General features: G+C 40.9%; 1 protein-coding gene across 1 annotated transcript; it reads left to right on the plus strand.

Moving 5' to 3' along the window:
- The first annotated feature begins 6,774 nt into the window (after positions 1 to 6,774).
- lpar2b (lysophosphatidic acid receptor 2b) lies at positions 6,775 to 23,680 on the plus strand. Its single transcript, XM_088303535.1, has 6 exons — positions 6,775 to 6,935; positions 7,006 to 7,112; positions 13,326 to 13,747; positions 15,254 to 15,748; positions 19,865 to 20,124; positions 23,251 to 23,680. Exons 3-6 carry the CDS (start codon positions 13,492 to 13,494, stop codon positions 23,350 to 23,352), a joined length of 1,113 nt encoding a protein of 370 aa, XP_088159661.1. The 5' UTR covers positions 6,775 to 6,935; positions 7,006 to 7,112; positions 13,326 to 13,491; the 3' UTR covers positions 23,353 to 23,680.
- Positions 23,681 to 23,776: the final 96 nt, after the last annotated feature.

Raw genomic sequence — 23,776 nt, forward strand, 5'->3', positions numbered from 1 at the left:
TTGTTCTCTATGTTGGTTAAAATAGTTGCTGTCGTGATCATCATTCAAGAGGGGGTGCTGTTGAGAAAACTCACAATGAATGTAATTAGTTCCACCTGCATGAGATCATGAGATCCCGTACTGGGGAAGAAAAACTTGCAGGGCCCCCACCAGCTGTCGTGTGTTAAGGCCGAGACACGGCCAATATCGATTCATATCAATGACACATGTGACCTGAAAACTCCATAGATACTGCAGCGACACGTTCAAAACCCCCCTAAAAGGGGCCCGACTGCCTGTGGCGGGCTTTCGGCAGTACTTCTCATCAAGGAAAAATGAAGCGAGAGTATCTGTCAGGGCATGCAAAAAGTAAGAAAAAAATATGACGAAAAAAGCAACGGCAAAGTGGTAAATTCAAACGTGTACAATCTGACATTATTAAAAAAAAAATTGTAGTGATGTTACCTTGTCATGGTCGTATAGTCTCCTGAAGCACAACTAGATGTTACGTTGACTGGACCTGCTTGGCCTCGATTATGTAAACACAGTAAGCGAACCAGTAACTAATTTATATTTGGTAGAGGGCAATATTATATCTCATTGAATTTTCAATCTAATATCAGGAACTGTGAAGTTGTCTTTTCTGTTAATTATTCCAAACTGGTCTGAATCTTTAGTGTGTTGCAACACCACTGTAGCACACAAAATACTTGCAGCTTGAATATAAATGTGCTTTATTCGACCCGGGTGTTGGTTGTTTAAGTTCTTGCAGCCACAACAAGTTGTCAACAAGAACAACAACTACAGATAAAAGGGATAGACTGTTGTGATTCTTATAAAAATTCGAGTGATTTGCTCTTTTAAATTGATCATGATATGATCTGATTTAATGCAATTAAACAAATGTCATACAGTTTTTCTTGTTCTTAAATTGTGGATATTTGGGTGTCATGGAAAAGCGCAACATATTTCAATTCGTATACTCTTTTTAGTGGGGGAAGCTTTTCCAAGCATGTTTCCAAGAGTCTCCAAAAGGGGCCTTCTGCTGGGTCAGTTGGCTGTTTTGCGCACGCTGTGGCAGGTTTTAACTGGTATTGCAGGCCGCAAAATCCGTAATTCCCCGTGGAACTGAGAGTTGCGGGGTGCGCTTGGGACTGAGTTGTTTTCTGTGCCGTATTTCCAGTTTACTTCCTCTTCTTTGATGTGAAGTGCAGTAAAGTCTTTTGCGACACGCGTCTCCTTTCCTTCGGCACCAAACCAGCTGTATTTCATAACAGCTGACCCGCACGCAGTGCGAGAACCGCACGTGACATTAGACGCTGGACCAACTGTTTCACATGACATTGACATATTTTACTCAACTGTATTCCTAAAGCATTTTAAGACAACCACCACTGTATGCAAAGTGCAGTACACGGAGATACAGTAAGTCACAGAACAATATACAAAAAAACAAATTATCAATGAGAGTAAAAAGCACAAAAACAGTCAAACCAAAATCAAGAGTCATGCTAAGTCAAAAGCCAAAGAATAACAATTAGTTTTAAGACAAGTTCTACAAATGGGAAGGGTGGGCGCTTGACTATTTAGCCTCAGGTCATTCCAAAGAGACCAAACGGCAACGGGAAAGGCTCGATCCCCTCTGAGCCATTGCTTAGTCCCCGTTAACTCTAATGGCGTCTGGTCCACAGACCTGAGGCACCATACAGGTGCATAAGGGTGGAGAAGCTCAGAGTGGTAAGGTGGAGCGGGACCATTTAAAGATTTGAAAACAAATAATAGAATGTTAAAAGAACTCTGAAATGTAAAGGGAGCCAGTGAAGGGACACAAGATTAGGACTGATGTGCTCCCTCTTATGAGTACCAGTCAAAAGACCAGCAGCAGCATTTTGGTCCAACTGGAAACGCTTGATGGAGGATAGGCTGACTTCAAATTATAGTCCATTACTATAATCCAGCCGAGTTTTGCCAAAGGCATGAATTACTGTTTTAAAGTGCTGTTGAGAAAGGAGATACTTTACCTTAGCCAACTGCCTAAAATGAAAAAAGAAAGATGACTTTAACAACAGCACTTATTTGCCGGTCCAATTTAAATTCACTGTACAATTTAAGACCCAAGTTTGAGACTGTTTGCTTAAGATAAGTAGCCAGGATGAAAAATACAAGGAACACAGGGACCAAATACCATAATTTCTGTTTTCTTTTCATTGACATTCAAGCAGAGATCGAAGAATGTTCGGCGGCGACGGCGCTTCCCACGTGACAGGTGTGCATGGACTTGGAAGAGGTCATGCCAGAAATGGAGGCAAGGTCTTCTCACCACCGAGATCAAACGGACTCGAACTTTTTATTGTTGAAAATTACATTAAAAGATATTCACAACACTATTTTAGCAAACAAAATAAATTGGACACTCGAGCAGCTAGTAAAAATAATTTTAGCTAATGACGTCATTCCCAAAGTGCAACAGGTCGCGGTCCTTCAAAATGACGGCTCTGATAGGTCTCATAGTTTCAAAATTCTGGTGATCCTCGTTCATTAGCTGGCTAATTTGCTATTCACATCCACTTACTGGCTGGGAGTATCTTGCAACACAAGATACTCCAGGAGTACAACGAATGACTTCCCCTTCTGAATCATAGCTTTAAGTGTACGGCAGCGCTGGCATGAGCATGAATGATGGTTTGGAGATGCCCCAGACTAGGCCATAGTTCACATGCAACGGGATACGATATGTTCTAAATGTTTACAGTTTGATAACAAAACAAAATTTATATCGACCTTTTTCCTATGCCTCAATCATTCCGAGTCATACATACAAGTATGAAGTAGTTAACACGCGTCCTGTGGTGTAATGAATGGTATTACATGTGTGAAACCACTAGAGGGCAAACTATACCAATGAATACAATGTTACTCCAGGGAATGCGCATGAAAAATAAAATGACAACAGGGTTATTGCAGAAAGTTAATAAATGTGTCTCCGTGGTAACTCAGAAGAGAACAGCGGTCTTTCTTTTAAAAAAGAATCCAACAAAACACGTCCGTGGGTATTTGACACGATTAGGGACAATTACAGGGACGAACAAAAAATTCCGTCCTTGCTGAGTCCTTTAAAAAAAAAAAAATCTTCTCATCCTCCTTTCCCAAAATAGGCGCCAGACGGTTCCATCTCTAGGACGGAATGCTCATTTCTGAATATATAGAACACAAAAAGCTTGTCTTCTGTAATTTTTTTTTCAGGGGTCAAATATAGTTGATTTGAGTGGAAATATTCTGCTCCTGATTCCCCAAATAAATGTAATAAGTTCGAAACTTTTTGGTGATGAACGAAGAGTGTGGTTTCATCTTTCATTTGTTTGGTTCTGACTGAATGTTTTTAATTGTCTGCGACTCAATATTCTCTTTTTTTTCTCTTTTATTTAATGGCTGCAATCCTAAATTTGGGGGAAGGGAAAGGTGTGATTTGAATTACAAGCATGGTGAATGAACAAATTTAAACACGTGTTTCAAGACACCACTGTACCATTTAACCAACACCTCTCTGACCGTGTCAATCTAAAGTGAACATAAGTTTGTGAAGGCATTCTCATCAGCATTGCTCCATCAACCACACAAGGCCTGCATCCATTCAAGAGTCTTAGGAGACGTGTGATGTCATCTTGAAAGAGTGAAAAGTATGCCGGGGGGGTTTACAAACAAATGCTCACCAGCGCTGCGTTTCTTCCCGTCGATGCCATTAGGAACAGCTCAAGGGAAGGCGGGGGTGTAAGTCACTGATGAGGGCAATCAGGACCCTCCCTAAAATCTATTCCAGATGACAATAAATCAGTTCCGCATGTGATCCTCACACACACAACACGTTCGAGTCACACATTGCGCAAGAGCTTCTTGTCAAAAACAAAAAAACATTGCACATGTTCGCCCTCTCACACGCGACACTCAAAGTCACCAGGCCTTCATCGCACTTCTGCTTTTTCTCCGTCTATGGATGCCCAACCACTTCCTCGTCAAAAGTACAAGAAAGGACACAGTTTAAAACACACACACCCTTTATCTGTATTGCTTCACTGCATTTATTCCTGGAATTTTTGTCTCAATCTAAAGCCACTTTTCATCATCACAGTATATCAAGTCAGTATGTGCTATACTTGTGGCAATGATGCAATCTAACACAAACCTTACAAAGGCATTATCTTAGGAGTGTTGAACATTTGGTGGGTGGGTCAGGAACTGAGTTAAGGGAGCACTAACCTATCCCAATTCACACATCACCCTCTCACCCCTCCACTTGTCATCAGCCAATCAAAGCACATATATTGTACGGACATGGACAGGTTTTAGAAATATTGGAGAGCAAACACGTTCCACTCAGGAAGGCCGGAGCCTGGATTCAGACCAACCAACCTCAGAACTGTAAGGCGGGTATACTAACCACTAATCACTGTTGTTGTTACTGGCTACAAATAGGGGTACAGTCCGTCCACAACCCATGATGACTGAACTCCAAGGTTACTATTTGGACGGTAAGTATTCAGTAAAACAAATGGTTTACAATCTGGAAGTAGTAGTTGCACAACCTGAGTGACCAAAGTGAAAATTCTACTGCAATTGCTACAAATTAAATGAGCCAAAGAAACAAAATCAATAATTATGCTTTGTGTTTACTTTTTATTTTAAGAAAAACAAATTGCTAATTAGGATGAACACTTCTAAAAGAAGATGAAAAAAAATCTTTTTACACTGTAATTCTCTTAGCAAGCTCAGTATGGCCATCTAGAGGACTGGAGTGTAACTGTTTGAATTCCAAAGTTTTGTGGACTGTTATTTTTTTTTCATTCTTAATAAAAGCAAAAGCGGTTTAAATGATCTGTTATTTAATCGCTTGGGTGTATTTTTCAGGCTTGTCATAGGTCTCTTTATGTTAAAAAACAAAAACACAAAATTTGTCACGTAATGCTCATTACCAGGAGCGTTTTTCCATCACGCATCAGTCATACAAGTCCAATAACTTTTGCGGACCGGCAACTCCGTGGTGGTCACCGCATATTATGAAGTGCGAGCTTTGTACATAGTCTGTGATCTTTTTTTTTTTACTAATTTTGCGAGCTAATGGGTTTAATATTAGTGTCACGCAACAAGACAGTTAGCATCTTGACATGCATCAATAGTCCGATGTAACAGTGAAAAGCCGGTCACTTTTCAAAATCAAATATTTTTCAGCCTCAAAAAATAATTAAACTGGAAGTACTGCAATTTTTTTGGGTATTATTTCATCTGTGTACTGTGCTGTGTTATGGTCGAAAGTGGGCTAGTGGTTGGGACCACTGATCTACAGCACTGGAGTGGAAGGGTTTCAACTAGAACTTGTAACTATTAATGCAGCCGGTGTTGAAAAAACATTGCATCATGTTTTTCATAATATGATTTCTTCTTCTAGTTCTGGTCAGCACTTGAGCAGCAGCTCAGGTTTTAAGCGATATTTTTCCAGCAATACTTAGTATGTAATGTATGGTGCCATTAAGTCCAATTCCCACCCCTACTGGTGAGCGTGATCTGACAAATGAAGGATATCACTTGGGAATTGAAAGCATTGAGGCCGCACCTCAGCATCCGCTGTTGCCGTGCCGACGGCTCTGGGAAACATGTACACTATGGTGGCTGCAGTGTACGCACATATGCACACACACCACATAAGGTAACGTATACAGCTCTCATACTTTGTACTACGTCACGCGCTAACCTTGAGGCCAGAAGCAGTTGTAAACAGGAAGTCATAACTGCGTTTTCCTCACTGACACCCCCCCTTGCTTCTTCTCACTTACTCCACGTCTGCTGTCTTTCTGGTATTTCCTCCTCGGCTTTTCCCGTCATTGTCATGACACCATTGGCCTGCCACAAACACTGCCACAAAAAGTTCAAGTATGATCCATATCAATGAGGGAATAAATTATAGAAGGATCCTAATTGCAGCCTAAGCATCCAATGACACGTTTAATGCACAAATGTGGTTCAGAGCCACCTGCATATTCTATCTCTTTGTCCAATGCCATTAAAATCCAATTATCTGCACTGCTTTATGCATCACATAGGTCAAAATGAGTCTGCGACATGGTGTAAATATGACATACTGTATATGTGGTCGATTGTTGGCAATAAAAAATAAAAGGCAAAAAGGAGTGGAAACATTTTCATTATTCAAGTACCTGCAGATTTCCCAAGTGCTCACTCGTCTGGGTCTGACTGATTCAGAAAAATAATTTAAATGCAATTTTTTTCCTCTCAATATTACATTGGGTATTTTATAAAGTCATCTTCTCATGTGTTTTTTTTCATTTGTTTAACAAGCAATAAATTAATTTATGGAGAAACAAGATTAAACATCTTTTCTGGAAATAAATACAGGTTATAATAGCAATTAAAAGTGTTGTTACAAATGTCTTTCATCTCTGTATTCTGTATTTCAATCTATATTCATCTTTATTTGTATTTTAAATTATATATACAAATATATATATACAAATATATATACAAATATATATATATATATATATATATATATATATATATATATATATATATATATATATATATATATATATGTAGTTTTCATTGTACAGGGACTTGAATAACTCTCGTTGATAGTCGCCAACCTGGAGACCTGAGCGCCCTCCCCTAAACTGTCAATCAAGCAAAGTTCCTTGTTCTTAGCCAATGGAGACATTCGTAGGCGGAGCTCCAGCACCGGCCAAGATGCTCCACCGCCCGATTCTTGAAGGAGGCGGTGGTGTCTGCCTCGCCCTTTCCGCTCTTCTCTGCACAAAGTCAGCGAGCGCTGGTCCCGCGTGCAGGTAACGACAGGGAGCGCGGATTCCAGTCCCGGAAGCAGCCAGGCAGGTTGGCCTGAGGACATATTGGGCTTTTTGCCAAGAAAACGAACGAGACTCGCTGGAATTGTAACAAAACTTTATTTAGTATTTCTTTTTTCTGGTCGTGTTTGTGTTCACCTTTTGTGGGGCGTCACAGCTTCTCCTTGCGGGAGGTGACCCTCAGGTACTTTCAGGTACTGTGTTTGCTAGCTCGACGACTCCTGTGGACTAACTCGAAGAACAACCTCAAAGTAACCAACGAAGGTGAGTAGAGTCGTTTTCTTTATCACGTGCGTGTTATAAATAAAAATTTTGCGGGGAAAGTAAAATTTTTATTGCCATTTGTGGGGAGAGTGCGCGTTCGCTGTGTCGTGTCTGTCAAGAGGTGTTTCTGTAAGGCAGGGACGTCTTTGGTGTCCCCCTGTCTTGTAGAAGCGCCAGCCCGGTGCTGCCTGTCGTCTGCATCTTGAACTCACCACGTCTCTCCAGCCGCAGATGATGTGATTTCTATTTATTTATTTATTTTTGCAAATCTCTTGATTTGCATCAGCCATCGTCTTTAATGCTGTTTTGCATAGTATTATATGACTAGTAAGAACCCTTTCCCGAGTGAGCAGGCTTGTTGCACACAATGTAGCTGTCAACGTGGAGTATTAAAAAAAAACATGGTTGGGGGGGCTGCATCGTGCTCAGGACAAACGCATTGTTTTGATTTGTTAAAAACAATCAAGTAGTGTGACCTTTCAATCTTGGACTAGGATTTAACGATTTAATCAAGAATAATCAAATTGAGAATGAGATTTAACGTGAGATTATTTTCCTCCATCTCCATCATATGTATCTTCTTTAACAAACACAAGCAATAAATTAATTTCTATTAAAATAAACAATGTTCGAGTTATGTAAATGTTTTTATTTTATAGGTTATTCCACTAAACAAACTAATTTTTTTCACGGGCCACATCGTAATTGTTTTTCCCTGGGAACTACCATTATTACTGTAATGATATAAATGTTTGATTGTCCAATATTACAAAATACTGTGTACACAACAAATTAGTGGATACCAAGTCATGAAATTGTAAGACAGGCAAAAAGTTAAACTATTAAATGTATGTAAACTTGTAAAGAATTTCATGTGTCATTTTTAAAAATGAAGACAATTTAGATATTTAATCGAGAAACAAAGTCTTCATCCTCAACATGATTTGCCTTTGCGGGCCACATAAAATGATACGGGGGGCCAAATCTGGGCCTGGGGCCTTCATTTTGACACCTGTGCATTAAAACAATGCCAAACGAACCCTCATGAATTTATATGGAATATTTTTTTCCATTACCTTCAATTAGTTGTTTATTTACCAAATACTTGGAGTTGGACTCTTTCAAGCGTTCACTATGACAACTACACTAAATTCAAGTCGGTATGTCACAAGTCAGATTTCAACAATAATGCAAACAAATCTATGGCTTTATCACTTCAACTTTTCATGTTTCATGAAACAATAATCAAAATTGCAGCTTTTGTGATTTGAAACGTTACATTCCACTTCATAGCGATGTCAATTAGAATTTGGGTGACCGTTCAGCACTACCTTCTAGATGTATAAAAGAGATGACTGCGCTTACATTTCGCGTAAAATTCTGTCACCAGAGACCACTTGCCACACTGACAAGAAAAAACAACATTGCATTATGAGAAAAACCTCGATACAGTGGTGCCTTGACATATGAGTTTTATTTGTTCCGTGACCGCACTTAAATCGCACAACAGTCATATTTAGAATCGTCTTTCAAAATTGAAATTAATGCAAATGCAATTGATCCGTGTATTTCAATGAGAGAAAAAGCACTCCATACAATATATCTGCCTGTGATTATTATATTGTCTGTCCATGTGTTTTGCTGCACCATTTGTCATTAAATCCATTTGTAACACAAATGCTACTTTGATTAGCCGCCAATGGTGGTCTGTATTGTGTGTTAGCATTAACATTGAACTGGCAGTTCAGTTTAAAAGTTAGATTTTTATTTATTTTTTTTGGGGGGGGGGTTCAATTTTTTCTGTGAGAATGTTTTTGAGAAAAATGAAATTTTTTTTTTTCAAGAAAAAAAATCGAAATAGTCCACATTGCACATCCTTCCACTGGCAACATGAACTGCTCCTGTCTAAATAGTGTAAACTGGTAATACTTGACTTTGATCTGAAAAAGATCTAACTTTTTATTTCAAACCTGCATTTTCGTTACCAAATATGCACATTTATCTCGTTAAAATCTAATTTAAATAGTCTTGTTTTGTATTTTTTTCTTTTTTCATCGTGGTCCTAATATCAATCCAATGTAAACGATTTGATTCTAACAAAAGATGCAGATGAGTCATTTCTCAGTTGAATGATTCATTGGCAGCTGAAGAAGTTGACATTTTTCCAAGAAATTTCGCTGGCTGTAGCGTGTTGAAATATGTGCAGAATTTTCAATAGTCACTTGTACTAGCTTCATTTGACCCAGCTTCAACCATGTAGCTAGTCTAGTATGAGCTGCCGATTACTTGAATTATTTAGTATTTGTGCAAACATAAAGAGAGACCCCTTTTTTTTTTTTTTTTAACCGGTTCCTACTGAGTCAACACCAAATCTGCCAAACACCCGGAAATAACAAATAATCTAGGGCTGTTCAATATCACTTTTATTCAAACCGAAGCCAGTAGGAGTACTCAAGTCTTGGTGCTGACTAACCGATACTACTACTGTACTTTTGATACATATTTCTATTGAACCAACGACGGATAACTTTAAAGGAATACTCAACTGTATTTATAAAGCAATTTAAGATAACCACTGCTGTAAGCAAATATCTGTCTGTACATGGAGCAAAAGTAAGTCATCCAACAACAAACAATAAAACAAATTAATAAGGAAGTAAAAAAACACAAAAACAGTCAAAGCAAAATGAAGTCTCAGGCTGAGTCAAAAGCCAAAGAATAAAATGAGTTTTAAGACATGTTTTAAAATGGGAGAGCGCTGGCCTAAGAGTGGGACCGGCAACGGATAAGGCTCGTTCCCCTCTGAGCCTTTGCATAGTCCTCTGTACCTCTGACAAAAGTCACTCAGTAATCAATAATTTGACTCTTAATTGTCAATTGTGGTTGTTTGTCTGTGTGTCCTGCAATTGCCAGGCAACCATTTCAAGGTGTATCCCGCCTACCGCGAGAAGGCAGTTGGGACAGGCTCTAGCACAGTTCAGACAATGGATGGATCAATTTTGTCAAAACATTGTGAACAAAACCTTTTTCTGACGCATATGATGATTTGTGATACGTCAAACTCTCGCAATATAGCGCCAACTACTGCTGAGGAAGACTTATTCAATGTCATATTTTCTTTGCCTCAAGTATCTGTGGCTGTGATCGGCAGCCTCCATGAGTACCCGATACCCCATAAATGGGTATCAGCCTCATACCGATACCAACCAGGTATTGGTACTTGCCCACCCCTAAAAAGTGTGTTAAGTTCAAATGTGTATAAAGCAGGACAGGAAAAATGTTGACTGAATGGGGTCGATATGAATGATGTCAGTTAAGATGATCTTGTGTAAACCGCATCAGAAGATAACTAGCTCCATTCTAGCACCGCACTTTCCATTTGGGTGTATGGTGCTAGTTGTTGACACAAAAAATACTCAGCCCAACCCATTTTGGTGTGGGGAGGATGATATTTTGGCAGTTGACAAAAGAGGACAATTGAGGATCTCCAGCATTTGTGTTCTTCTTTGCATGAGAAGACGACTTTCAGGTTGGGTTTATGACTCTTAACCGCTGAAATGCGATGCAAATAAGACTTTTTAACAATGGGTCACCATCTTCTCTTGCGTGTGTGCTTTGCAAACTGTTGTAATTAAATTGTTTTATTGTGTTGTGTTTTTACCAAGTATTCCCTTTTGTCCATCCACTTTGTTTTGAAGACGAGTGAAAACTCAACAAAACATGTTTTAAAATAAATAACTTTATTGCACACTTTAATTGCAATAATATATACATAAACTGATACCCATTTCGGTTTATCCTGAGGCGTGTGGGTTTCTGGAATGGGTTGTTGTTGTTTTTTTTTTGGTTTTTTTAAATAATTCAATGGGAAAATCAGTACAATAATCAATTCTAGAAAAAAATTATCATGACAGCCTTAATATTTGCTTATATTTTTCCCATGACTGTCTGTTTGCTTCGTGGACTCCCAGAGTTATATTTGCTTTTGTGTTTTGCTCTTCTTGCGTCTCCTGCTCTTTCCCATTCAATCAACAGCATAGCTTTCCATCCCACTTGTCCGTGACGTGTCGGTGCATGTGTCCGGGTGATTCAATGGCTAAAGGGTACAATAGTGCAGATGTTACTTGCTCAGAGTAGAGATTTGTGCCACTTGATCTGCACAAACCCAACCAGAAGCTGAAGAATATTACCTTTTTTTTCCCCCACTAGAACTCCACCAAAGATAATTCTCTCCCTCTAAAGGTTTGTACACCCGTAGGGTGTAAATCTTCCCTGCTAAAAAGAATCGCTGGCTCTCACAGATATGCAATACTTTTTTTCCCTCTAAGAATGGCGGGAGGAAGAGGAGACTCGGGCGTGGCTGCCCTGCTAATGACGGGTTAGCGTCGAAACTGCTGTTTACTGTCGACGCTCGTTCCCGGCACGCACAAATGGATGCAAGCGATGCATAAAAAGGCTAAGTCGTGTGTAGGGCGACAGAAGTAGCGTAGTGACTTTGGAAGCCAGCATTGTTTCACACTGAAGGAAAGCTCTTGAAATGTTTGCTCTTTTGTCAAACTCAGATCAGCCTTGCATCCAATAATTAATAACTGACGTTTTTGTTTATGTCCCATTCACTTAATTTGTTTTACCTGTACTTGAGTACATTTGACAGTAACTCCATAAACAATAGTTTCCCTCTTGTGAAGATTTTATTTTATTTTAGTCTTGATTTTTCTGAAAGCGATTCTCTTCTGCTGTGCTCCTCTCATGACTTATGTCAACACTACATTAGATGAGATGACATATAAAGGTTACTTAACGGGTATTTCCTGACGTAAGGCGCGCTCAAGGTTCTGGGTTCAAGTATCAAGTGATGCTCTGCGGGAAGGAGCGCTCTTCCTCTGCTCGCCTCGGATGCATAAATGGAAACTTTTGCAATGTCTCAGGCGCTTTTTGACGCACACGCAGTCCAAAACGCAAATCCTGTTTGTGCAAGCAGCACTTGAAACTTACACGGCTGCAAGCATGCGTGGCTGAACAAACTTGAGTGCACTGAAAAGCAACAGCCATGTCAGCTGATTACAGTTTGAGAAAACGATGGTGTTCTTACTCTCTTTTCCATTGATGTTGACACAAGGACGTGACCATTTTCACAACCAGACGGCACAGTTTTCATTTCTTTTAGACATTTTTACTGAATGCTGAAATAATAATAATCTCAATGGTTGGTCTCAATTTACTCGTATAATTTACTTATTCAATGTGACATCTGGGCCTTTTTAGTGGAACCCACACAGAGAGGTCTTTTAAATACATCAATCATTTTAATCACTTTGCATAAGTGCTGGAGGGGTAAAAGGCTCAGTGGGAAATCTAGTCACAACTGCTTCAACAGTTCCTCTGCTGACAAAATTTCTGTTAATAATGAATCGATGCGTGAGCGGAGGTTGTCTGGAAATTGCCGATTTTGTCCGGCAACATTTGAAAACACCTCCCTGATTCAATTTCTATTCTGCCTTGGCTCTAAACATGTTAAAATCGCACAGTGTATGCCGAGATTTAGTTCCACCCTGTCGTATTTTATCACTGAGTTTACTAGCCCAAAAGTGGGGGGAACAAAGAAGTAATACAAGAAGTGTATGGTGCTATTTTGTAAACTCCCTACCTTGAGATGTTGGACCGCTTTTGATTTTGGGGGATTTCGTCACATTCTTTCTGAAGTGGTCTAAGTTTGTGGCCCTAAACTGCCTCTCCCGCACTCCATTTTTTTTTTTTCCCCCACGATTTGGCGTCTTTCTCTGCGCAACCCTTAGAAGGAGAGTGGGTCACCGAGGCTGTGTGTGTGTGAATGTTTGGATTGAGATTGTGTTACATAGCTGTATTGTGTAATTGTGAGGTGTGTTCCCGCCGTGGCCGCTCTGCTGTCTCCGCTGTGGAGACGCGGCAAAATGGAGTGTGTGAGGGAGAGGAGGGTGACTTGGTTGGGAGCCTTTCACAGGTTAGCCATTGCTATCGCAGAAGAGGGAGGTTTGTTGTTTAAAGTTTGCTGTTAAAAAACTAAATTGGTTCTCGTTCAGACTTCCTGTGTGGGAAAAGTGAATCAATAAAGCAATAAGTTATCTGTCTCGTGAAAGCTCAAAGGTGACAAAACCTGTCTTGGTAAGCTTCACAATATTTTGGGGGAAAGAAATTGTGCATTAAAAATGGTGTTTGTGTGTGTGCGTCCCACAGACGAGCATCGTCACCCGTGCAGCCGATGGCACGCTGCCCTCGAGGCCGTCAGAGAGAGGGCCTGTCTGAATGGCGCCCTAGTGCCGCCCTTCTTCCCCCCGTTTGAAAGGCCTCACCGTATCACCCGCGTCCTCCGAGCCCAGCCCCCGCCAACCTCCTCGCCGCCATGGATATTCTGACGGACGACACGGAGGGATGCTACTTGAACCGCAGCGTCAAATTTTTCTACGAGAAAAGCGGCAAGAACATCAGTGACCACTGGCGCCGCCGTGACTATGTGATCGTCTCACTGGGCATGACGGTGTGCTTCATCGTCATCTTCTCCAACCTGCTGGTCATCGGGGCCATTCTGAAAAACAGACGCTTCCATTTCCCTATCTATTACTTGCTGGGGAACCTGGCTTTGGCAGACCTCTTCTCAGGTATGTCAACTGCGAACATTGTTCTTTGTCGGCGGACAATCAACTCATTTTCTTGATTGACTATGGGGAAAATTACCTTTTTTAATTTTTTTTTTTATATACTAGAATCCTTGACTGTTCTGACCTCACTTTTCTAGGCTGTGCCGCATTGTATTGAAAGTTTTATGGAGTATTTGGTGTAGCTCCACTTCCCAAAGTTGATGTCTATTTGAGTGACTCAGCAGTAATTTCGATTTTACTCAACTGCTTCAAGACACAATCAACAATCAGTTTCTTAAATGAACACAAAACAGTACAGCCGCAGAGTGCTTTGGACTTTGTCTGGTTTCATAAAAATGATACATTAACTACTGTGCAAAACCATCAGTGCCTTACAGCAAACTGAAACAAATGTAGGACTGGCGTAGTGCTATCAAAATGACTTCGTGTAAAAAGTGTGAAGAAATTACATTTTTTTGCCCTCATCAAAGGTTCACCGACAAAAAAAAATAAATCCAGAATGTGTCTGCCTCTCAATTCAAATAGTTCCTGACATTGAACAACTAAATAATCATTCTATTGCACATGCATATACCTAAAAGTAAATACTGTATATTTTGACGTACATCACAGCCTTTTGCTTCCTCAGCCATGAAAATTCAAATTATCGACTTGAATCAATGCAAAATTCCCATCCAGGCAATCAGTTGTTTCATTTTTGGTCATTGTGAGAGCTCTTGTGTGTAAATAAAAACATTCTTTATCCAGGAATGTTGTCTAGTTAAAAAAAAAAAAAAAAAAAAGGTAATACGCAATTGGAGGTGCGATGCTGTTGACTGTGTGGGCTTTGCTTCCCGCAATGAAGTTGCAGTTGACATTTTGACTGACAAATGGTAGCCGCAGTGCACTGCAGCACCTCAGACGCTGCTTGCATGCATCTGTGTGGTCTTCCACTGGCGGAAATTAGTCATACTACAACAGCATGTTGCCTTTCAGGCGCTCGCGCTCTTCACTGTAGTGTCAAGCCTAAGAATCTCACTTGGTGGCTTTGTGGGTTCAAACATGACTCACATGACATGGGCAGCTAGGACACCAGCTGATGATGCGTTGGTCACGTAGCTCGATTTCACTGGTTGATTATGGGGAAAATAAATGATTCGGGATTTTATGAGATATCTTTAAAAGTATAATAACTCTCAGAACGTTCGGTACGGCAAGGTGCTATTATTCTCTGGTATGAATGGCAACAGGTGGGTACACAGTTTAATTGTACCTTCTGCCATCTAGCGGAACTTGGCGTGGCAAGACTTTTATCATTGGGGGCACGTGGAGTCCAAGGCTATCTCAGCGGGTCCGAACCAAATCTTCACAAAACGCTGATAGACATTCATTATGTTTTCAACGGAGAATGGGTGGAAATGTGGAGAAACAAATTTCGGAAAAAAAATCAATTATTTGTACCATTCATATTTCAGGGGAGGCAGTGCCCCGCAGCAGATGGTAATTTCTATCTTCCTTCTTTCGCAGGTGTCTCCTACCTCCACTTGATGTTCCACACAGGTCCGTGGACTATCAAGCTCTCCAAGTACCAGTGGTTCGTGCGTCAAGGGCTGATCGACACCAGCTTGACCGCATCCGTCCTCAACCTTCTGGCCGTGGCCGTGGAGCGCCACCAGACCATCTTCAACATGCAGCTCCACAGCAAGATGAGCACCCGGCGCGTCTTTGTCATCATGATCTTCATCTGGCTGGTGGCCATCGTCATGGGCCTGGTGCCCACCATGGGGTGGCACTGCCTGTGCGACCTGGACAAGTGCTCCACCATGGCGCCGCTTTATAGCCGCAGCTACTTGGTGTTCTGGGCGCTCCTCAACCTGCTCACCTTCTCCATCATGGTGGCCGTCTACACTCGCATCTTCTTGTACGTTAGGCACAAGAGTAAGCAGATGTCGCAGCACACCACCCAGATGAGACACCGGGAGACGGTGCTCAACCTGATGAAGACCGTCTCCATGATCTTAGGTGAGCGCTTCATCTTTACACAGTTGGCAGCTTCATTTTGTCGCCCGACTTAAGTGGGGTACATTTCTTTTCCTTTCTGCTTGTTTGGGGTTGTCAGCGCAGCCTCTTTTTCCATCCAAGCTGTATCCTTTGCATCTTCCCAACTGACATCAATTGTCTTCCCTCACTATGGCTGTTAACCTTTTCTTAGGTTACATCACCTCTATTTTTACCAATACACCCACTGTCTCTCCTGGACGTATCCAAACTATCGAAGGCTGCCCTCTCCAAAACAGCTGACCTTGGAAATCTCTTTGATGAGCTCATTTTAAATCCTATCCAACCTGGTCACTCCTAAAGAGAACCTCACTTTTTTTTCATTTCTGCCCCCTCCAGCTCTGCCTCCTGTCCTTTCTTGAGTGCCGCTGTTTCTGATCCGCACATCATGGCGGGCCTCAACAGTGTCCTATAAGCCCGAAGGTTTCATCCTAACAGACTCTTCGGTCACATGACACACTTGACACTTTTCTCCACCCATTCCAACCTGCTTGGATCTGTTTCTGCCTCGTCTTGCCTTGCCTTGCCTCTTTGTAGCCTCCCTCGTCTCTCTCCCTCCACCCCTCTCATTTGTGCCCATATGTTCTGTCTATCTTCGGCTTCATTCCTCTCCTTTTCAGTGCATGCCACCTTTTCAAATGCACACTGCTTTCCCTGCTTTTTTGTAATCTGCAAACCTCATGGACAATGGTGATTCCACTCCAAATTCATCTGTCAGATTAATATCACAATTGCAAAGAGAAAAGGATAATGAACGGAACCCTGATGGACTCCTAACTTCACCTTAAACACCTCTGTCGCATCTAAAGCACACCTTGCCATTCTCCCGCTGCTTTCTTACGTGTCTTGAGCTGTTTGTATATTTATCCCTGCCACTCCAGACCTCCTCATGCTGTACCAGAGGTCCTCTCTGACTTTCTCTAAATCAGTGATGGTCAAGTGGGAGCCCGCTGGCCACACCACACTCTGAGTGGCCCCTTGATTAATTCCACCGCCCCCGTTTTTTGTTTTTTTTTTAAACTCCAAAACCGAAACATTGTCCAAAATGTTAAATATTCGGTAAGATTTCTTTGAAAAATGGGGGGGATAAAAATCCCAGAAAAACAGGAAAATTCCAGAATATGAGAAAATATTGGTAAAAAAACAAAACAAATGTAGAAAACCACAGGTGCATAAGTGTAATATCACCATTGACCACTAGATGGCAAACATGTCTCAATTGAGCTTGCATCACTCCTGATACCACCCAATATTACGTGAGTTTGGGACTATATGCAGGAAAAAACACATTTAATTAGTATTATTAGTATTTATTTAATATTAAAATTTCTAGTTGATTTTTGTGAAAGAAAAACAAGTTGTTCATTTTTTATTCAGCAGTACCGTGATGAAGACACAGATTTGGTCAGATTACTGATGTATTTATAATTAATGGATTTCTGTTCAGGCCACACTTCTTCGGTAGAATTTTGTGACATTGTCATACTGAGTCCACGTATTTATTAAATTAACAACTCTTATTGAAGTAGATAATTTTTCATATTCTTTTCATTATAATTCATGTTAATTTACTGTTTGTGTTTGCAAAACAAATACATGGAAGATAACCTTGAAAAAAATAATCTCCTTCAAGCGCAATATTAAGGAGGAAAGTCTCAGTGAGATTATTTTACTAAATCTTTCAACCCTGCCATATCTCATGCTTTAGTAGCCAACTGCTTGCTGCTCGTAAGCATGCCTGCACTTGGTATGCCCACACTTGTTCATCCAGAATCTCTCGGGAACACACACACAACTCCCCTTGCGTCCCATAGTAGAACAATCCCAAAGTACCTCCCTGTCCTGCTCCTTACACTGTGCCTGAGCCTCCCCCTGCCTCTGTTTTGCTTTTCCAACAGGACAATAAATTCCTCAAGTTACTTAAAGTTCCGTTTGTCTTTTCTGCCGTCGCTCAGCAGCGAGCGCCTGCCACCTCTGGCATGTGAGGGAGGCCAGGAAAACCCTGGCGTGCCTTGACAAGGAGCTGCATACTTGAGTTACTATGACACAGTGAAGTGTGTGTGTGTGTGTGTGGGGGGGGGGGTGTTGTTTGTGCGTCCCAGGCCAGAACCATCTCAAAGTTTACATCTGGTGTGTGACACTCAAATTTGTCCTTGGCCTCACGCGTTCCTCAAATTGCCCGCATCACACTTTACGCTGTAGCGTGCGCACATTGTTATCAATTCACTGAAAGGATTCCTGAGCTGCCCAATCAAGTGTTATGATAATGAAACGTGATCATGCAGACTAAACTGCGTGTGTGCGTGCATGTGTGAGAGGAATTTACAGTACATTCCCGTTCTCCCTTTAGGACCTCCTGCTTCGGACATTCTTCAGCACATCCATCTGTTTTCTTTTCTCGTGTACCGGCACAATTGTGTATTTATTCTTTTCAGTTATCTCCACTAAGACAAGTTGTTGTTGCTTTGTTGACCCGACGCTCAAGGACACTGGCCCGGATAATTTCATGAATAAATACGACGACATCAACACGTTCTTAATATTCAATATTTTGAGTTACATTGATTTACGGTAAATGGACAACACTGGGCCAGTGCAGGTTCTGATCGGGCCAGCAAGAGCAATTACGGGAAATTACAGTGGAACCTTGGTTTGCGTGTGTAATCCGTTCCAGAAAGTCTGACTAAAACCCAATCGTACAAAATTCAAAGCAATATTTCCAACCTGAATGTAAATCCAATTTATCTATTCCAGATACCTAGAAATGTTCACAAAAATATTTTTGTCGAGAATATTAGTTTCAAATACAAAACTAGTGTGAAATTAATATAAATGACAAGATAAGAATATGAATGAAGGCTTAACATCACCTTTAGCGTTATTAAAGCCTCCTGATGGCATATATCGTGCTAAGGGGGTGACGGGTGCCATTTTCCAAATTCTTTCTTAAATTCTAAAGTTTTTCTTGACTTCTTTATCAAAAAGCCATCAATCATTAATTTTAGATTGTGTAAAAAGGGTCCAGCAGATGGCAAGGTTCATTCCACAATGCAAACATTTATTAACTGAAGACGTCTGCCAGCAATGAAAAATAAAAGCACGGCGAGTCTAACGGCTTCACTGGATTTCGGCGTCTTATTTAACAGACTCCTTGAAACACTTTTGCACTGTTTGTTTTGAAGCTCCGACTATTGACAGGATGTGTTATGCGGATGTTGACTGAGTCGTGCAGAGCAGACTGGGAGAGTTATTGCCTTGAGTTGTTGATAATGCTTGCATTGTGGCATACGCCTTGCCATCGGTTGAACGCTTTATACGCAATCTATGAAATGCTTCGGATGAACACTGGGATTAGAATACAGTAGATTTTCTTTTCATCAGTTATTTTAATTTTGACTTTTGTGTGTTTTTTTTTTAAATTCAGTAAGTTTTAATCGTTTTTTTAGAGCAACTGTCTTTATTCATCTCTTTATTTTTCAAAAATGCTTTGTGTAGTTTTAGTTGTGGTTTTAGTTTTTAAAAAAAATATGGGATTTTGTTGGTTTTATAAACATTAAATGTAGTTTCAGTTAGTTTTGTTTTTCAGTCTTATACTATCTATTTTATTTATTTATTTTTTTATTTTAGTTCATTACTTTTTGTTAAATATAATGTTGATGAACATGCATGGAATCAGAGAAATGACTTGGCAAAGTCATTTTTTTTTTTCCGAATAACAAGCAGAGGTCTAAGGCCACTTTTATTGTGCCACTGTACCATAATGAATCCCCTTGCATATCTTCAAGCTAAATTGTCTATTTTGCATGGATGTCATTATGATGAAGCATAATAATATTTTTGGGAATTTGATACTTGATTCATTAGATCATTCTTAATTCCCATGGAAAGTGTTTTTTGGGGGGAAATCCACCATCTCAACTCTCAATGGAAATTTATCGGAATTTTATCAGACATGCTCCACCCCTTCTCAATCCTAGCTGACGCTATGTGATAGGAATCACTCAGATTTGTGCACTTAGACTTGCAATGTAAAACCAGCCTCAGTGAAATGACGCAGCATCCCTCTCTCTCCCTCTACAGGTTGGTTTGTGATCTGCTGGACCCCCGGCTTGGTGGTGCTGCTGCTCGACGGCCTGGGCTGTGACGAGTGCAAAGTGCTGCGCTACGAGAAGTACTGCCTGGTGCTGGCAGAGTGCAACTCCCTGGTCAACCCCATCATCTACTCCTTCAGGGACAAGGACATGCGCAGGACCTTCCGGGAGATCCTGTGCTGCCTGTGCCGGCGCGGTGGCGACAAGTCCGGCGCATCGGGCGTGAACTTTAACACTCTGGAGCACGAGGTACTTTCTGAGAGCAATGGAACCGAAGTCACCAGTTTCAAACAAAACAGACACTAGCCCCTCCCCCTGACCCTGATGACTGTATGCTCACCTTATGCCTTTCAGGAATCAACAAAATGGGCTTGCCACGTTTGTCCTTATTTTCTGATTTTCTTTAAAATCCTGTAAAAGTAACCAACGCAGATAAAAAAAAAAAAAAAATAGTTTTCACACGTTTAAGCGCTTTATTTTACAATTCGAACACGGGGGAAGGACTGTTCATCTTATCTACACATTCCTCACATTTTTTAAGTCCATTTCATTTGCTCCCTGTCAGTTTAGCCCATCTAGCATGCATCTTAATTAGTTGTGTACTGGGGCTCCCCCGATAACCATCTCTTGTCATTCTGGAACATGCCAAAATCCTCCATAGCGCCCTAGTGCCTATATTTCTTTACGGAATTTTTGGTTGCTTTCCATGTACTTTCAAGTGAGACATATCCGGTAACACTGTTTTTACGAAACATGCGACAAAAACTAAAACTAACTAAACTAATGATTATTTTAATAACCGATGAATCTGTCTGTTTTTTTTTTCATGAATCGATGAGACTATTTTTTTTTTAATTAAAAAACAGGATAGTATTCCAAATTGGCAGTGCAGAAAATGCACAAATATAAATTGATTTCTTTAAGTTACTGATTACTGGTTTAACCTCCACATTAGATTTTGGCATTCAGATGTCCATTAGTGTCCCTTCCCTCCTTTGGTTTAAATTCTGGGCATTTCACAAAATTTCCAATCAAGTAAGTACAGTTTATCTGTTAGCTATTGCGAATGTGCGCACCCACCAGAACTCAATGCAGCTCTGTCTACCTTTTGGCTTTGTCAGATAGCGGGGTGTTGTAAAAATGGGTTTCTGTATGATAGTTGTCAAGATGGTGCAGATGGTGATTGTTGCTTGAAAGTGGCTCAGTCGACCTCATTACAGAGTATATCTGATCTGCCCACATAATTATAAACCAAATATGACTGAGGCTTGATTAAAGCTGCACATATCCTTTTACAAGCATTTTTTTCTGCTTACACTGCTTGACTCATGCAGGCATTGGCATTATTAACAATTGGGTTTAGATTTATCACATCTTGAATTGCATCTTGACGCAAGTGATTTAAATAGAATTTTCCCCTCAGTCAGCTAAATCATCACCACTGCGCCGTGACATGTACTAAAGTATGCCGTGTGGACGCTTACAATTAGGACTGTGTCACTTGTGTATTGTAATTCCAGCCTCAGACGTGGCCTTGGGAAACTTTTGACCCCGAAGCACAAAGTGTTTTGCGTTTTTAGAGCTGCATATGCAACTATGATGAATTCCATTTGGTTGGGAGGCATCTTATTGGAATGCAGTGGTCATCTGTGACTCACCTCGCTGATGGCCTCTTGGCCTATGTTCCGAAAAAAAAAAAAAAAAAAATCCCTTTGCAGAATTTAATGGTTGTTTTTATGACACCGTTTGCTGCCAAACACATGCTGCCTTCGGGCCGCATTCCAAGTGTGTGCATTTAGATTTTCCAGATACACGGTAAATGGACATGAAAGGCTTGCTAAAGTGTGATTATCTCAACTCGGATGAAACTAACCTTGAATGAATCTCAAAAGCAAAGAATAACCATTTCACTTTAACTGCTGTTTGGTGTTGAAAAGCGTTTGAGTGGATTGAAGTGAATTGCGCTGATTGGTCATGTGTGTGCGTGCGTTTGTGTGTGCGTGCTGTTAGTCACACACACACACACACACACGTTCATCTGTTATTGCTGTTTACGGGAAACGGGGAGGCATGCAATTACAATCTCATTTAGCTGTAGGGAAACTCCAAAAAGGCAGGAGAGGGCGCTGTTTCCTGTTTAAAATGGAGACTATCAAACCAATCCGTCGTTATTTCCCATTCGACATGATGGGAATGGTTTGTTCCAGGGTCAAACCGTGGCCATGACAAAACATTTCTAAGCAATGAAGTTAATCAGTAACATTTTAGCTTTTCTCTAGGGTTGAAGATAAGATGGCCGCTGTTCTATTAGTGCCGTCAAACAATTTTTGAAAATGATGTGATGCTACTAAGTCACATCAGCGCTTCGCCTCTCGTGCTTCTCTTAAGGTCTATGTTTGCTTAATTTGGAATCATACAACCAGGAGGCTCTTGGGATATTTAGCGCTGTACTCAAAATCGAAAAAGATTTTTGCTCTGACTGTCACTGAACATTACATAGTCACAGTTCTTTGCCGTGTGAATGAAAGTGATCTGTCTGTTCATAATCGTTGCCTTGCCATCACCGCGGTTATACTCCTATTTGTTGTATTTTGTTGCAATCTATTTGAAAAATAAATTCACAAACCAGCAGCACATGTGAGGTGTGTGATGTTTAACAAGCCTCTTTGAGTTTTGACTCAATTGCTGTACAAGACATTTGCCTGTGCCATTAACTGCCATCTAAATCCAGTCCCAGCTTTGTGGTATATATCCTTTCGCACGGGTGGTGTCCTTCCTTTGATACTAACCTCTGAAGGCGGGTCAGCTTTATCCCTCTCACCTTCCTAAAAGGCAATACAACGCCAGCTTGTGTGAAAGGGCATTCTGATACGACTTTGAAGCCAGAACAGTGCCGGTTGGACTGTGTTACCATTTTGTGTAAATGATGCCAACATGAGGTAAAGAAAAGCCAGTGTAAAAGGGGGTTATGACTTCCTAAGGCAGAAAATTGCTGGGTACCGTACACCGAAAATCTTATTATTACTATTTTTCACAGACAGTTTAAAAGCGTTTTCCAATATGAATCCTGTAAGCAGATAATTGCCAGCACTTGTATGCCTTTGGACGTCGTATCAGAAACCTTCTTGAGCTAGAACATTTTTAAGTCAGCTTCATACCACCATCATGTTTGGCTGCTGTTTATTCTGAACAGCAACACGAGGTGGTGGGGGAATAGCGTGTTATAGAGGGACTGTCTGCACGTTTTCCCCTTGGTCCTGCTCAACTAACTTGTTTTCCTCTGCTTTCTTTTTTTTTTCCCTGACCCGGTGACCCCCCCCCACTTCCTCCTCCACGCTATCACCTCTTCCTCCCTTCTCTTACCTTTTCCTGTAGAACTCAAAGTGTCGCGACATGGAGCTGACGGAGAAGAGCAACGGGGCGCCGCTCATCAGCAAACACTCGGACATGAGGCCATCTTCGGAGTCTTGGAATTAAAACAAAAACCCTTGTCCATATAAAGGCCTCGAAAAGGAACACGTACGCACGTTGACGCTAGGATTGTGTGACAGTTGGTGTGGTCTGGGCTTCGTTTTCTGTTTTACTACCTGCCGGCGACTCTCAAAACATTTGGAAAGACTGCGGAACTGCCTGCATGATAGATGTTGCCGCAACCGAATGCGTGCAAGTCTTTTTTTTTTTTTTGTCTTTTTTTGTCACGTTTGTGAGCTGCTCAGCAAGCGTTTGTCAGCGTTCTAAGAGGAGGACACACAAGTAATAAACCAGCAATATGAGCAAAGAACTAATAAACTTTTTTTATGCAGTCTACCATCTCAAAAGTACTCTGAATGTTATATTTAGGATGCTTTTGTTTGTAGCAAAAAGTGGTACCTCAAAATTCAAGATTAATTGACAGATTTGT

Source organism: Idiotropiscis lumnitzeri, chromosome 8 (assembly GCF_059441095.1).
Source record: "Idiotropiscis lumnitzeri isolate Australia: NSW breed Sydney's pygmy pipehorse chromosome 8, RoL_Ilum_1.0, whole genome shotgun sequence".
Taxonomy (NCBI): Eukaryota; Metazoa; Chordata; class Actinopteri; order Syngnathiformes; family Syngnathidae; genus Idiotropiscis; species Idiotropiscis lumnitzeri.